At 47.9% G+C, this 16,983-nt stretch overlaps 1 protein-coding gene across 2 annotated transcripts in view; it reads right to left on the bottom strand.

The window, feature by feature from the left end:
- Positions 1 to 284: 284 nt before the first annotated feature.
- Positions 285 to 16,983, bottom strand: part of IPO7 (importin 7) — a 68,551-nt gene continuing 51,852 nt past the window's right edge. The window contains exons 21-25 of one of the 2 annotated variants that reach the window (XM_075927955.2): positions 8,242 to 8,462; positions 7,934 to 8,139; positions 6,735 to 6,968; positions 5,601 to 5,717; positions 285 to 2,042 (exon numbers count right to left, since the gene is read on the bottom strand). In XM_075927955.2, the coding sequence (XP_075784070.1) occupies positions 1,945 to 2,042; positions 5,601 to 5,717; positions 6,735 to 6,968; positions 7,934 to 8,139; positions 8,242 to 8,462 (876 nt within the window). In that variant the 3' untranslated portion in view covers positions 285 to 1,944. The remainder of the gene's footprint in view (positions 2,043 to 5,600; positions 5,718 to 6,734; positions 6,969 to 7,933; positions 8,140 to 8,241; positions 8,463 to 16,983) is intronic. The other variant, XM_075927956.2, reaches the window with a different exon arrangement.

The raw sequence follows: 16,983 nt of genomic DNA on the forward strand, positions 1-16,983 counted from the left end.
AGGACAGAAAAGTGAAAATAGGAGTGAGGGTGACTGCAAAAGAAAGCACCATTACCTGCTTTTGCAGAAGCAAAAAACTGGCAGCAAGCATAGCAGATGGAGCATAGCTGGACTGTGCAGCCGAAAACATTGATCCACCTCTGTGACCTGTAGAGAAAAGTAACCCAGAAATCCAGATTGTGGGAGACAATGGAAATAACTATTACTGGTCAAATTCAAGGAAAACCCAAATCCTGTACACCTGTTACTCTGTTGATTCAAAAAAATAAACACACCACACAGGCCAATTTTCTGAAGACTGCATTTTGAATATCATAATATATATATATGTGCATTTCAGTTTCATTTTTACAGATATAAACTCAGTTCATTTTAACCTGAATTAAATTTTGGAGGCTTACATTTAAATTAAGGTAGCTTGTTTAATATCACTTGTAACAGCAGGTGACATTTAATATAAAAACAGCCAAAAGAATGAATGTTTGCTTTAAAAGATTTGACACCAATGATCAACACAGGATCAAACTATTAATTTAGATTTTCAGAGAAAAAAGGGGGGCAATAAACCAGTCCATTCACAGCATCTTACTGCCGACTTCTAGATAGAGTGGTTTTGATGGTGGTCCCAGGGGGAACTTTATTTTGCCTTCTAGCTAAAATATGAGGTACTATAACAGCAGGAGGTGCTGGAGATGAGGGGAAAATTATGGCTTCAAAAGTGAAAGCTTAGTGAAACCTCAAACATCCCATCTGGATTAGGCAAACAAGAGCATATATTAATGCTGGGAGTGCAAAAACAGGGAGGAAAAGGTAGTGGTTAAAGCCACTACCAATTGCTGGAAAAAAAACAGGATGAATTATTTTACAAAATTAGGAATAAACTGCAATCATAAATCAAGTCCAAGTTAGCCGAATTCAATTTTTAATAGATTGCATATATAGATGTTTCATCCACACACTTCAACTCTTTAAGAGCAGAATTTTATGTCCAATTTACATACTTCAGAGAAGATAATGTTTCTCAGTTCTTACATTAAGATTTTGTCTCCAAATTTCCACTTGTACATTGAGAGCTTTAAGAAAAACAAAGGACACAGAGGGTGTTGCCTTTTTTTTTTTTTTTTTTTTAGCAGCAATGAAATATCACTAGCCCCTTTTTACATAACCGAATTCAAGTCACAACCAGAGGTGACTGCACCACAAAGTCACCGGGTACAAAACTGCTAGTTAATTTTAAATTAATAACTTGAAATTATTTTCCCCGTTACATCCCTTTTTTTTTTTTATAAACAGCAAACATTTTGCTATTTTTGTACATAGGCTAGCAGGCTTGTTTCAATATGAAAGTGCTAATTCATTTACAGATTTACCAGTTATGTAGTGCTACAATAAGTGTCCAATATTCTACAATATGAACAATCTTGATAAATGGAAATGATGAAGATTAAGTAAGGCTATCCAATTACCTTATCTTATTTACATTAAAAGAATAAACACCCAATAGAGAGTAGGGACAGGGAAGAAATATTGGGCAAATATTCATACTGCCACAAGTGTAAAAATTAAATCAGCCTCCTAGCTTTTACTGTAAATGAGACATTTTTAAATAGTCCTGCAGCCCTTGCCTATTTTTTCCTCAGAAAAAGAAAAGCTGCCTTCATGACATCCCCTCTTGATTTCAGGTTTCCACAGTGTGTCATTTGAAGCTTTAAAGTCAGGTTCTTCCTATCTTCAAAAAACCTCTGGTTTGCTTTCCAGTATTAGGTTGCATGATCAGGTCCCACTTCCTGGGTGGTTGGTTTTTGTGTTTTTTTGTTTTTTGTCCAATTTATTTATCAATTTGTTTAGAGTGAGTTGTAAATAACATGAACCAGTTCTGGAACCACTATTGGGAGGAACACAAGCTCTTCACTACAATCACACAGTAGCAGGAAAAATGATAATTCAATTCATTCCTGAGGCTGGGCCTCCAAAATTGAACGAACTTGGCACAACCGGAGCATTGAATTTGTATCCTCCATGCTTTTCAATCATTTTGGATTCTGAAAGACAAAAATATTTTAGTAAAATGTAAACTATCAAAAAATGTAAGTATCACAATCCTGGTCTGTGAATAACACAATCTAGTGTTTGTGAATGCCTCAAATTTTGGGGATTGAACTTGAGATATCTAAAAATATACCTTGCTGTGCAACCCTCTAAAATCAGATTCCTTTAAGGTTTCTACTTAGGGTACCCAAAATTGTTACTTACTTTTGAATCTCTTGGCAACAAATTTTACTATGATTTAAAAAAGATAGAGAATATTAATACTAAAAATTCAAAAATTTATATTCTAAAAATTTATAAGTGAAGTGCTTCTTGCGTGCGGTGTTCTTGAAATGCAGCTGAAAGTGCGGCCTCCAGATTGCTACTGAACTTCCTGTGCTTTCTGATTAATAAGAGACATTCTAGGGACAAGACAGTCAAATCACTAAAAAAATGCACTTACACTAAATAAGCACCATTTGAACTTCAATGAACAATTCCATGTTCCTACAAAGATTCAACTGTAGGAGAGGGAAATATAAATGGAACCAACAGGAGAAAGTTGATCTTTATGAACATGTGAACACACAAAATAAACTGTTTGCTTCCAGTTAAGGTTGCTACACCACATAGCTGGTGCAAACTACATGAAACAGAAAGCACGGAAATTATTCAACATCCTCTACATTCCATTTATTCAGTTCTAATGCTCCATCTCAGCTACCTCTCTACCAACCACACAGAGTCCATGTCCATAGCCTCATTTTGAAGAGACCAACGGTTACAATTAAACTTTGTCCATGTTGTCTGGTTAAGTCAGTTTCCACGTGTTTTAAGAATTTAGGTGAGATATGGCTTTTCAACAAGTTACAATGCGCACACAAATCAAGACCTGATATAGATCAAATGCACAACATACACTCCTGTCCACCTTTCCGGCAACCAGAGGGTTACAGTAGCCATCAGAATATACTGTTTCCAACTCCACATGGAACATTTGTTGCCTGATTATTTCCTCTCAGACAACTCTCCTAATCAGATACCTTTGAACGATGCCTCTCTTCCTGCAAATGCCAGGGGCAATTCAGACTTGTCTGTGCCTCTTCTGCACTCAGATCAGACAAATACTGCTTCCAGAACTGTAAGGAAGCACTGAGAACCAGAACCTTGCATGTGCCATGAGCCCCATGCACGGCTCCAGTTCTGCAAAAAGGGCTGAAAAGTTATTCAGTTAGGGAAATGCATGCATTCTAACCTTCTCCAACACAGAGCATTGTTAGAAGTATGCTCAGGGGCAGAGCGCCAAGCTGGTGCTATCGAAAATTCCTGGCTGACTTAAGCATGCAAAGACATTACCAGATGATATATGTCAAATGAGCCTCAAAAGCTGTTCCATCCAGTAGCTGAAATTTAAAACTGACCCTTTTCATAGCAGGTCTGGACACATATGGATAAAGACATCCAGAGTTCCAACAAGTGTTTGAAAACAGATCATGAACTAAATTCTGATAAAGATTAGGAAGAAACTTTCCTTATGGATAATATGTTCTACTGCTTCTCATTGGGTTGCACTTTTTCTTTCAAGCAACTGATATCGGCTGCGGACAGGCAGGATTCCTGGCTAGAACTTAGCCTGGTCTGATTTAGCATGCTGTTACTCAACCCTATTTAATTTTATACAGGGACTCAAAGTATCTCTGAAGAACTTCTGAATGCAATGCAAAAAAGGGGGAGATCAGTCCAAGGAAACAACAGATTTTTCCTATCCCCACTCAGACATACTGGAGTGGAAGTAATAAAAAGAACGGATTTTTCCAATCTGAATATTGACCTATTCCCAGACATACTAGAGAGGAAGTAGTAAAAACCTAGAAGGAAAATATGCTTGTATTGAAGAATGATTATTAATACTGTAGTATTTTATAAACCTGTTAAGGAATGATCACATGGCAGCTTTAGAGATGCCCAAGCTACTATTAACCATGGTCAGTGGACTCTAGCACTTGATTCTCCTAGCTACAGATGGTCTACTTGCTTTCAGGCACAGGCATTTAGGGAAAAAAGTAACAAATAATGCATTCCAGGATGCCAGTTCTACTAAGTTATTTGCAGTACTGCTCACATTTACAATGTTAATGTCACGTGCTGAGGTTTTGTATTAGCTCAAGGAAGACTGGTTGCTTGTGAGGCACTGCAGATGCGGGAAGCAGGGTGGAAAAGGTAAACCTTTTTTACAAGAATCTGAAGTATAAAACTACACACTCACAGACAGTACACTAAGGTTCTTCTAGACAGATTTTGAAATTCTTACTAACTAGGTAAGCTAGGAAATGTGTCAACGACAGTCAGGAGGATAATAGATTCCTTGCCAAGTGACTTGATTATCTACTTTGGAATGAACCTGGAATGGGACATCTTTTCCCTTAAGTGGACTGAACTTCCCTGTAAAGAGTCGTGGGTCAGAGAAAGATATTCCACTTGCTGAATCCCAAGAGATGAGTAAGATTGATGGATACTTGCAGCGGTGACTCCATACGAGTCTCTGTTATGGGAGTGAAAGGTACCCACAGATGCAAACAAGCCACAGAGAAAGTCTGGTCACCCAGCAGAAGGACATTTCACTATTGAGATCAACTGTGACAGAGCTTTGCTCCTCCAGCTCCTTGTATTTTGAGCACCTCATGATCTTCTGTTTGGCTGCTCTGTTGTGATGGGGGAGGAGGGAACAAAGAGAATAAAGGAGCTTGGCAGATGGTCTCTGTTTGGGGAGCAGCGCTGTGGAAGTTCTGCTTACTCTCCCAATTACTTCAGAAATAAAGACTACAATGGTAGGAGCAGAGACATTCTATTTGCATTGCTGGTAGCACAGACACAGGCAACACAGAAGGGCCTAGAGCAACAATGGACAACCTAGACTAATGAGCAGATGTTCCCCGGGACAGAGACGTTTTGCTAATTGCACTTGTGTACCTAGAACTTGTAGGGTGTGCAGAGCGAATCGTAATAGCACTTCAACTAGATGCAGAGGGAACACATGGCGTTCACACTCAGTGTGTGTGATCTGCATGCACCTCATGTGCCCTTGTTTTACGTACGTCACTTTAGTAAAACTGGCAGGAAAAAAACAATGCGGACGGAAACCAGCAGAATCTGGCAAACCTGCACATGGGCACAGTAAACAAAACGTCTCCTGGACCACGCACAGAACCTGGGTGGACCGCATGCAGCTCCCATGCCACGGGTTGCCCACTACTGCCCTACAGCCTTGTGGGCCGGTCTGAGCCACCTCCAATGCATTTGGAGAGAGATCACTGGTAGAACAATTTTAAGCACAAATATTGATCGTGTTACATTATCAAAAGCCAAAACATTAAGATGGAAGTTACTGCTGAGCTATTCAAAACACACTGTCCTCTCTCTTTGGGCTTCCCAGTACAGCCCACACACCATGGCTTGGTGACATGTACACTTTTTTTGGGAAGGTCTATCTGTGTGACATGCTGAGTGTATCATCATGTAAAGAGTAAAAAAAAAAAAACAACCAATGCTATAAAGTATTAATGGGAGGGTACCATGGGCTGCCCGCCTTTGATCTGCTAGAGTTGCTATGTCTTGTAACTGTTTTCTTTGTTCTTCATTAAGACCATGTGTCAAAGCTTGATACCAAACGGGGTTACGATTCTGAATTGCTACAAAGGAAGGGAAAAAAAAAAAGGAAAAATCTCATTACAATATATTACATCATTCTAAATTTGTTCTCAAAGCCACGGTAAGCAAAAGGCAGCCTGCATTTTGACTTGGACTCTCTCCAAGAAGAGAGAGTACTAAGAATTCAAGAAATCTTAACATCAGTATAAAAGCAACAAAAATGACTCAGAAACATTAATTCCCCTCTTTAAATACCCTCAACCTTCCCTTTTTCCACCCAAGAAGCCACATGGACTTCTCTCTCTAAGGAAGGAACTAAATTCAGAGAATAATTTGACACCAAATGGTAAACCATTATGTACTTAATTTTCCACCCAAAAATTAGAATTGTATTAAAATACAGCAGGGGGCTGTGCTCCCCTGCTGGTTATGCTCGCCAACCCCCCTCTCTTTGGGAATAGGCAACTCTTGCTCAGCATAGGATGGGCAGAGGCCGCACCAGCCCCGGCTCTTTTCCCCCCCACCCAGGCCACATCAGCCCCAGCTCTTCTCTCCCGGCCCCCTGGCCCTGGCTCTGCTCCCCGGGTTCTAGCTATGCCAACCTCGGCTCTCTTCTTCTGACCACTCTCCCCAGCCCAGGCCATGCCAGCCCTGGCTCTTTGGCCCCGATTGCGCCAGCCCTGACTCTTCCCATTTCCCCCCACGCCTAACCCTAACTCCCTCAGCTCCCGAGGAAGGCCCAGGCTGTGGCGTGCCAAACCCAGCTCTGCTCCAAGTGGCTGGCAGGGCCAAGCCCTGGTCCTGATTTCTTGGCCTCTATACAGCACTGGGCCTGCTGATGGAGAAGGGAGCTCGGCTGTAGCTAATGCTGCTGCTTATGCAGGGCTGGCGGGGCCTGGAGAATCTGAGCCCCAGGAGGGGAGCAGAGTTCGTGGCCTGAAGCTGAGGACAGGGCGAAGTGAACAATGTGCTAACACCACATGTACTAACACATGAAAACCCATTTTTTAATAGAAAGAGAGATAATGGCCAGCTAGCAGATGAAACACAGTTCTTACTCTGAAAAATTGCTTTAAATATCTGATATTCGTCAACAGGGTTGTCTTCATCATCAATAATTGTTGAATAGCCCTCCAAAGCAGTCTCTTCAGCATCATCTTCTTCCCAGTCCTCATCGTCTCCATCTTCTCCTGCCTGTTTTGCCAGAATCTCTAAATATTCTTGTCCATCTTCATCAATATCATCTTCATCACTGCCTAATTCCTCTGTAAGGCGAATGTCACAGAAGGTCTCTTTTACATATAAAGCAATGAGATTTGTTATCTTCAGAATCAAATAGTTATCTTCAGGTAGATTTTTGATTACACAGATCAGTGATGGAATCAATACAAATGTGGTTTCACATAAAAGGGTCCACTCCTGTCCACCTCTGCCAGCATCATGCTTTCCTCAGAGGTTCCTTTCCTTATTTCCTGAGCAGTAGGAAAGGAACATGTTGCTGCCATAAGAAACCAGTTACAAATAAAAACACTACTATGGCAAGTTTGGCATGACACTTCAGAAATTTAAGACAGACATGATCCCTGACCCGAAGGAGTTTAACATCTAAAAAGTCCAGGCAGGAGCATGGAGAGAGGTGGAGAGTGATGGAAGTGACAGATGTGGACACATGCAAAAATTATGCCAAGTTTGAACTTTGTGCAGACAAAGAAGAGGAGATCAGAAGAGGAGGGAGACCAATCAGAGATTTGGAAAGGATGACTATTAGATGGACTGGAGAGAGCTGATGAGGTGGCGGTTACATTTTGCTAGAACAGCCAGGAAGGTGCTGTTTCAGATACAGAATCAAAGCACCAGAACATGGGGCATGCTGTAGCACAGTTGAAGTGTGGAGAAAAAAAGTTTCACCTACAGCTCTTTTTAAGCATTTCACATATGGTTCAAACAGATGCAAGGGGGAGAGGTATCTCTCAGTAATACTCCCTGGGAAGCAGGAGATGTCTATAAAAAAGTTGGACCAAGACAACCCTGGAGAGCAGCAGCCCAGAAATCTCAGCCTTAAAAAAGGCTTTTGTCCCAGTCAGGAAAACTGTCAAATTAATCCACAAAGGGGTTAAAAAGAAGCATCAAAACCCCAGCACAAGCTTTTTCTGGGGAGGTAGAAGACCGTAGAGAACAACAGGAAGGGGCTATCTGTCTCCATGCCATGATATGTAGGGGACACGGAAATGTAACAGTCCTATTTCAGTTTCCTTACCCGTTTCCTCATCTTCTTCAGCATCATCATCATCATCACTGTCATTTTCATGCTCTGCATGGCAAGCATATGCTCTTTTCAATCCATTAAATAAAAGGATAAAAGCTGGCAGGATCTGTCCTGAAACTTGATTTAAAACCTGCGGTATTTGCTCCAGATCAATAAGAGCACACAAGCCCAGCACACACATCTTTCTATCATGAAGTCTAAAATACAAAACAAACATTTATCGCTCTGATTTCCCATTTCTAAATATAGAAAGTAGGGGTAGACTATACATGATAGTATTCAAACTTAGAACAGCTTACCCCAAAAAACAGTCTACATCATTAAGCCACTGTGTAATGAAGTGATTAGTGACAGGCTCCACATTATTGGGGAAACGAAGATTTTCCAAGGTATTTAACAATAGATGAGGGTTGTAATACAAAGCAGCTATGGCAACTTGGAGGCACATCGTTCGCAGCTCACTTGTTTTCACCTCTCTGGTCAATCTCTCTAATGCAGCTTCCACAAACAAAGGTATACACTGGAGAGATACAACCGTTATAAAGTCAGCATTTTAATGGACCAAACTCCCATCCCCTCAGAAACAAGAATCAATTATATAAACATCTAATAATTCCATGTTTTATAATTTTAACAACTATATTTCACAGGTACAGTTGCAGAATGGTACACAACACTGAAAAAGCAGTCTGGTACACAAAATATATCTGAGGTTATACACATAGATGAAGTAAAACAAAAAGTAACTCGAGGATATCAACATTTCAGTGTTAAATTGGTGGCAGAAGCCAAGCCAATATCAATGCAATAAATCATCAACAGTGAGTAAATTTATATGCAGTACTTGGGTTTATAATGCTACCAACGATAACCATAATGAAGAAGAGGTTACTTACCTCCTAACTGTAGTTCTTCGAGATGTGTTGCTCATGTCCATTCTGATTAGGTGTACGCACGCCGCGTGCACGGATTCCGGAGCTTTTTTCCCTTAGCAGTATCCATAGGGCCAGCAGGGAGCCCCCTGGAGTGGCGCCGGTATACCGGTGCATATATACCCCTGCTCGCCCTCCCACCCCTCAGTTCCTTCTTGCCGGCTCCTTCCGACACGGGGAGGTGGGTGGAATGCAGAATGGACATGAGCAACACATCTCGAAGAACTACAGTTACGAGGTAAGTAACCTCTTCTTCTTCGAGTGCTTGCTCATGTCCATTCTGATTAGGTGAGTCCCTAGCCGTGTCCCCCCTCCGGAGGCAGGGTCGGAAGGTGACTAACTATTATTTTATTATTCTGCAGAACACAGAACTGCCGTCCCGACAGCAGCATCCTCCCTGGCCAGCTGCGTGATTGCATAATGCTCTGCAAAGGTGTGCACTGATGACCAGGTTGCTGCCCTGCAGATCTCCAAGATCGGCACGCAGGCCAGGAACGCCGCCGACGTCGCCTGGGCTCTAGTGGAATGTGCTGTTATGCGCGGCGGTGGTTTACCCGCGCCCTCGTAGCACAGTCGAATACAGGAAGTAATCCATGAGGATATAAGCTGCGTCGAGACTGGCTGACCATACATCCTTTCTGCCACTGAAATAAACAGTTGATTTGACTTACAAAACTCTCGTGTCCTATCTATATAAAAAGCCAACGCCCTCCTAACGTCCAGGCAGTGCAGAGCCTGTTCCCTGGGCGACGCGTGTGGCTTAGGGTAAAACACTGGCAGGTAAATATCCTGGGACATGTGGAAGTGTGAGACCACCTTGGGAAGAAATCCCTGGTGTGGACGTAACCTCACTTTGTCTTTAAAAAACACTGTGTAAGGTGGTTCTGAAGTGAGAGCCTTAAGCTCAGACACCCGCCTGGCCGAGGTAATGGCCACAAGGAAAGCTACCTTATAAGATAGATGTGTCAGGGAGCATGAAGCTAGGGGCTCGAACGGGGGCTTCATAAGGGCAGTCAGGACCAGGTTAAGGTCCCACGCCAGTACCGGAGGCCTCTCATATGGCATCAACCTGTCGACTCCCTTTAGAAACCTTTTAACAAAGGGGTTGGCAAAGATAGACCTTTGGCCCCCCGCCCCCACCCCCCGGTGTGGAAGGCCGCTATGGCCGCCAGGTACACCCTTAGGGAGGCTGTAGCCAGTCCCTGTTTCCGCTGGTGGAGAAGGAATTCCAGGACAGTCGGAACCGCCCCTTCACCTGGAGCGAGTGTCCTGCCCTCCAGCCATGATGTAAACCTCCTCCACTTAGCCTCGTAAAGAGCTCTAGTGGACGGCTTCCTACTTTCCAAGAGGACCTCCTGGACATCTCTAGAGCAGGCTCGCTCCATCACTGAGAGCCACTGAGGAGCCACGCTGCTAGGTGGAGAGATGGAAGGCTCGGGTGGAGCGCCACTCCGGCCTCGCAGCTCTGAGTGATTAGATCTGGCACTAGGGGTAGCCTGAGCGGGCCCTCCACAGTCAGATCCAGCAAGGTGGTGAACCAGTACTGTCGAGGCCATACTGGCGCTATCAGGATGGCCCGAGTCCTGAACCTCTGCACTCTGAGGAGTGTGTCGTGGATCAGAGGGAACGGGGGGAAGGCACAGAGTAGATCCCTGGGCCAGCTGACCTGCAGCGCATCTCCCCGAGAGCCCTGCCCGTGCCCCACGTATGAACAGAACTCCCCGCACTTGGCTTTGTTCGGAGTTGCGAACAGGTCCAGGCGGGGAAACCCCCACCTCTGGAAGACCTCGTGAAGTACATCCCCCCTTAGCACCCACTCGTGCGCCTGGATTGAATGGCTGAGCCTGTCTGCCAGCCCGTTCCTGGTTCCTGGGAGGTGAGACTCCTCCAGAGAAATGCTGTGGACTATACACAGTTCCCATAGCTCTAGGGCTTCCCGGCACAGGGGAGAGGAACGCGCCCCACCCTGTTTGTTGATATAGAACATGGCTGTAGTGTTGTGTGTCAGCACCGCCACCACTCTGTTCTGTAAGTGGGGAAGGAACGCCCTGCAGGCCAACCTGACCGCCCACAGCTCCTTGATATTTATATGGAGGCGAGCCTCCTCTGCCAACCACATACCTTGTGTCCTGAGGTTGCCCAGGTGAGCGCCCCATCCCACGTCCGAGGCGTCCGTGACCAGCTGCACCGACGGGGACAGCTTGGTGAATTGGACCCCCGCACACACCGTGCTCTCGTCCTTCCACCAGTCCAGCCAGTGCAGGATGTCCTGGGGGATAGTTACTACCACATCCAGCGGCGACCTCAAGGGGTTGTGCGCTACCTTGAGCCACCCCTGCAATGGGCGCATGCGTAGCCTGGCGTGTTGGACCACGTAAGTGCCCGCCGCCATGTGACCTAGCAGTCTCATGCAGGTCCTCGCCGTCGTAGTCGGGAACTCCTGCAGCCCCACTACCAGCGATTGAATGGTCGAAAATCTGTCTCTCGGTAGGGACACCTTGCTCATAGGCGAGTCCAGATGGGCCCCCACAAAGTCTATGACTTGCGTGGGCTCCAGCAGTGATATGGCCTCGTTTATGAGGCGGCCGAGGCCCTCGAACAGAGCTCTGGCCCTCGAGACATGGTTCAGTACCTGTTCTCGAGACTTGTCCTTTATGAGCCAGTCACCCATATATGGGAACACTTGGACCCTGTGCCGCCTCAGGAATGCGGCTACCACGGTCATACATTTGGTAAAGACCCTCGGGGCTGTACACAGTCCAAAGGGGAGGACCGTAAACTGAAAGTGATCCTGCCCCACCGTGAACCGGAGGAATTTTCTGTGACTTGGAAAAATTGAAATGTGGAAGTAGGCATCCTTTAAATCGAGAGCAGCGTACCAGTCCCCCTTTCTGAGCGATGGGATGATGCAGGCTAGCGTCACCATCCTGAACTTTGTCTTCCTTATAAAGGTGTTCAGGTTTCGGAGGTCTAGTATGGGACGCATACCCCCTTTTGCCTTGGGTACCAGGAAGTAGCGGGAGTAGAAACCCTTTCCCCTTACGTCTGGAGGTACCCTTTCTATGGCCCCTAGCATCAACAGGTTGGACACCTCCTGCCGAAGGAGCATCTCGTGAGAGGGGTCCCTGAAAAGGGACGAGGCTGGGGGATGGGAGGCAGGGTAGGAAAGGAAGGGGATAGTGTATCCCTGCTTCACCAGGTCTAGGACCCAACGGTCCGATGTGATCTTTAACCATCCCTGGTAAAATAGGGAAAGACGGTCCCCAAAGGGCGGACAGATAGGCGCTACTGGTACTCTGCTCTCTGGCGTACCTTCAAACTGAGGGCTTAGCTTGGTGACCAGGGGACGGCCCTGAGCTTCTCTCGGAGTCTGACCGAGGCCCCCTACGCCTGCCCCTGAAAAGGTCAGGGCGGCTATTGTTGCGGCCTCTCCTGCGACCCCTGTCATTGTTCTGCCCCCTTCTAGGGTAGGGTCTAGCCTGGAAAGAGCGCCTCTGAGGCGCCGGGATATGTATCCCTAGCGACTTCAGGGTTGCCCTTGAGTCTTTCAGGCTATGCAGCTTGGAATCAGTCTGCTCTGAAAATAAGGCCGGCCCCTCAAAGGGCAGGTCCTGGATAGTAGTCTGCACCTCGGGTGGGATGCCAGACACCTGCAGCCAGGCACTACGCCTCATCACCACCTCTGTGGCCATGGTGCGGGCTGCCGAATCGGCTTCATTCAAGGCGCCTGGAGAGAGGTACGCGCCACTGCTTGTCCCTCTTCCGTCAAGGCCCCGAACTCCTGGCGGGATTCGGGAGGAAGCTGGCTGGCAAATTTTTGCATGGACGCCCACGTATTAAAAGCATAACGCCCCAGCATCAGTTGCTGGTTAGCTATACGGAGCTGGAGGCCCCCTGTGGCATAGGCCTTCCGGCCAAGCAGGTCCAATCTCCTAGGCTCCTTTGCCTTCGGAGTGGGGCCTGGAGGCCCTTGGCGCTCCTTCTGCCCAGCGGCCTGAACCACTATGGATCCCGGAGCCGGGTGGGTAAACAGATACTCATGCCCCTCCTGGGGTACATAGTATCGTCTCTCGACCCCCTTCTGGGTCGGCGCAATAGAGGCCGGCGTCTGCCACAGGGTTTTAGACAGCTTGTCCACCGTTTTATTCAGTGGGAGCGCCACCCGACCAGGGCCCGCTGCCGCTATGATGTCCACCATCGGATTTAAGTCCTCGTGAACCTCCTCGTGCTGGACTGCAAGGTTGACCGCCAGCCTCCGGAGCAGCTCCTGGTGCACCCTGGAGTCCATGGACGGGGGCTGAGGTGTGGGGTCAGCCAGGGCCTCGTCTGGTGAGGACGACGAGAAGTCCCTTGAGGGGATTGCCTCCTCAGTCAACTGTGCCCCCGGTTCCCCCTGACCAATAACCGGGGGGTCTCGGCCCCGACGCCATGGGTGAGCCACTTCCAGGCGGGGGGGCTGTCAAGGGGGTGGCAGATGGGGTGCTACTTCTTCGAGATGACCCTGCTGCCGGCCCCGTAGGGGGAGGCCCCTAGGCCTGATGGTATGCCCAGGGCGTCCAGAAAACCCACTGGGGTTGCCCCTGCGACTGCTGCTGGACCATCGGATCCCGGTGAGATGATCTGACCGACAAGCGGGACCTATGGTGGGGCTGCGACCTATATGAGGGCCCGGTCAAAGTCACTGACTCAGCCTCCGACTCCGAAGAGTACTCTGATGCTGACCAGGGAGGCGCTGATGAAGACTGCACCCTACGTTGGTCTGCCATGGCCGATGGCTTGCCCCTGTGCACCACACGCGGTGCCTGTGGTGGCATGAGTGGAGGCCTTTGCTGCGGCGGTACCACGCCCGGGTGCATCTGATAGACCATTGCGTACCCCTCTGGTGCCGTCACGTGCATCGGTGCTGCGCTCTGCTGCTGTGCTCCCAAGGAGTAAGCAGGGATCGGTGCCGGGAGCGGCAACAGCGTCGGTGCCGTACGGGGCGCTTGTTGCGGCACCGCAGGCGGCGCGTAATACGGTGCGGGGCCCTGCACCGCCCAGGGAGCCGTCTGCGACACCGGACCCTGCACCGGTGCCGGTGCCGTCGGCGTAGCAAGCCCACACGCTCCCGGAGTCGCTGCCGGTGCCGTGGGGAGCGGGCCCGGGGTCAGTGCTGGTGTTCGTCCCGGCTCCGGTGCCGGTGTTCTCCCCGGCACCGGGGGAAACTGCTGCTGCTGGGCCGAGGCCTGCCCGTCGCCCAGAGGGTCCCACGGCTCAGCCCTGTCCTGCTGGGGGGCACTAGAGGCCTGTGCCGGCGCGGTCCGCTCCTGCGGTACCGGGGCCACCCCTTCATCCACCGCCATGTGGATGAGGTCCCGGGCCGCCTCAAAAGCCTCTGAGGTGGAAGGCTGACGGACCTCTCCTAGCCCCACTGTCTGCCCAGGGCTCTTGCCCTTGTCCGGGCTGTGCCTCTTCCTAGAGGACTTAGAAGAAAGGTGCCCCTCCTTAGGGCGCACCTTCTGGGCACTCCTCTCTGCCAAGAGACCCCTCGAGCTCTTGGAGGCCCTCGGCACCGGTGACGGTGATCTGCGTCTCGGTGCCCTGCTGTCCGACCGTGCCGCCGTCGGTGCGCTGCGGCCGGAGTGAGGCCGCTCCTCGCCCTGAGGCTGCAGTGCCGACTCCATTAGCAGGAGTTTCAGTCGGAAGTCCCTCTCCTTCTTAGTCCTGGGTTTAAAGCTCTTGCAGATAGAGCAGCTTTCAGCTCGATGAGCCTCACCCAGACACTTAAGGCAGTCAGAATGAGGGTCTCCGCAGGGCATAGGCTTGGAGCAGGAGGCACAGGGTTTGAAGCCCTGGGGCCCCGGCATGCCCTCCCCTCGCGGGAGGGTTCCACTGCTCCCTTATCTAAATAACTATTTACAGTTTACTTAAGTAGTTGTTAAGTAAATAGTTAACTAGATAAGAAACTTCAACTGCGAACTATAATACAACCGGTAAGAGATAAGCTGCTAAGAGATAGGCAATAGCCTGAAGCACACTCCAGCTACCAACACGGGCGGGCGGTAAGAAGGAACTGAGGGGTGGGAGGGCGAGCAGGGGTATATATGCACTGGTATACCGGCGCCATTCCAGGGGGCTCCCTGCTGGCCCTATGGATACTGCTAAGGGAAAAAAGCTCCGGAATCCGTGCACGCGGCGCGCGTACACCTAATCAGAATGGACATGAGCAAGCACTCGAAGAACATCATACTGGCTACATCTACACTGGCATGATTTTCCGGAAATGCTTAAAACGGAACAGTTTTCCGTTAGTGCTTTTCCGGAAAAGCATCCTGCCAATGTAGACACGCTTTTTCCGGAAATACTTATTTTTCCGGAAAAGTGTCCGTGCCAATGTAGACGCGCTTTTCCGCAAAAAAGCCCCGATCGTCATTTTCACGATCAGGGCTTTTTTGCGGAAAATAAATCTGTGCTGTCTACACTGGCCCTTTTCCAGAACAGTTTTCCGGAAAAGGACTTTTGCCCGAACGGGAGCAGCATAGTTTTTCCGGAAAAGCACTGATGATTTTACAGTAGATCGTCAGTGCTTTTCCGGAAATTCAAGGGGCCAGTGTAGACAGCTGGCAAGTTATTCCGGAAAAGCGGCTGATTTTCCGGAATAAGTGGCCAGTGTAGACACAGCCATTAAGTATATGTTTAAAACTCCAATAATTTTTTAAAATTGGTATAAATAGAATATAAACATCAGTAACTCCAGAAAACAGATTTAGTCACTTCTCCTGTTAAAAAAAAAGCACCTATGACTTTTTCCTGTAGTAACATCAGTTAGTAATACTAGATACCAGTATTACAGGATGTAAATCAAGGTATTCAGCAGAAGTAGGAGAGTAAACCCCTGTTTACTTAGCACAGGGGAAGCAGTACAGGAGAACCTCAACATCCAGAAATACTGGGAGCCATAGCTCCCAGCTTCCATAATGAGTTTCTTAACTCTCCGCAGGTGTAGAGCAGCCATATTAAGTTCCTCGCAGAGGCTGGCCCCCATTGCTCCTCCCAGGCCAGGACAGGAAACCCGCAAATATGCAGAACCGTGAATAGTGGAATCACAAGGGTCTCCTGTATTATTTCAACTAGGGATATAAAATCCCATTTAATCACTTAGCCATTATGTCTAATCAGTTAACCACTTAAATGGAGCAGAAGCCCTCCTCACTCTTAGAGACTGGTGCTGCTCTGGCCAGCTGGGGATGGCATGGGCAGGGGCTACTCCAGCCTGGCTGGAGGAGCCTCCACCTGCTTGCCATAGCCTAGCCTGGTGGAGCCCGCCGCACTGCACCATGGCTCAGCCAACTGGAGCTTGGCAGTGCCTGGCAGTTCCAGGCTGCCGGTTAAGCATAATCCAGTCAGGGTGATGTTTAAACGTGCACATCCCTAGTCTAGATTCAAAATTTTATCTGCATCTGTAAAAATGATCTGTGGATACCAGTTAATGGCTTAAACAGAGGTGGGTGGGCATCCCTCAGTTATGGCTTAAACAGAGGTGGGTGGGCATCCCTCCCCCTCCCCACCATGTCCACGCTGGAGCACCAGTCCCTGCTGTCAGAGGCAGGGGCAGCTCTGGCTGAGCTGGAACACCTCCCACCCAGCTGGAGCAGCCTCCTTCCCACAGAGGTGGAGAGGCTGCTTCAGGCCCTGCCATTTCACATCCCTAATTTCAACACAGATTAAAGTTAATCTTCAGACAAATAAGAACTAGAATCTTCAGGAAAAATCTTTACAAATATTACACTCTCTTGCACTTCTTGCCTAGAAGCCTGATCACCTTTGCCTGTACAAGTGGGGATGCTACGGACTTCACCCTCTTTCTTCATTCTGGGCTACCAAGTGGCCTATTAAATTTTTCCCTTGTGTATGCACTCGAGTTTATAATAAAATTTAATCTAACAGCTAAAAAAAAAAAAAAAAAAAAGGTACTCTGCACTTTAACAGTACTCCCTCATGCATGGAAGTTGTTCCAGATTATCAAATGCACTCTGCCTCTGAAGGCAGAGTATGAAATATGCATTTCTTTAGCTGTACCCATGCTGATAAACACTGCCTAATAATACTCCTAGCACTGCAGAGCGATAC

Source organism: Pelodiscus sinensis, chromosome 5, assembly GCF_052426305.1.
Source record: "Pelodiscus sinensis isolate ZL-2025 chromosome 5, ASM5242630v1, whole genome shotgun sequence".
Lineage (NCBI taxonomy): Eukaryota > Metazoa > Chordata > Testudines > Trionychidae > Pelodiscus > Pelodiscus sinensis.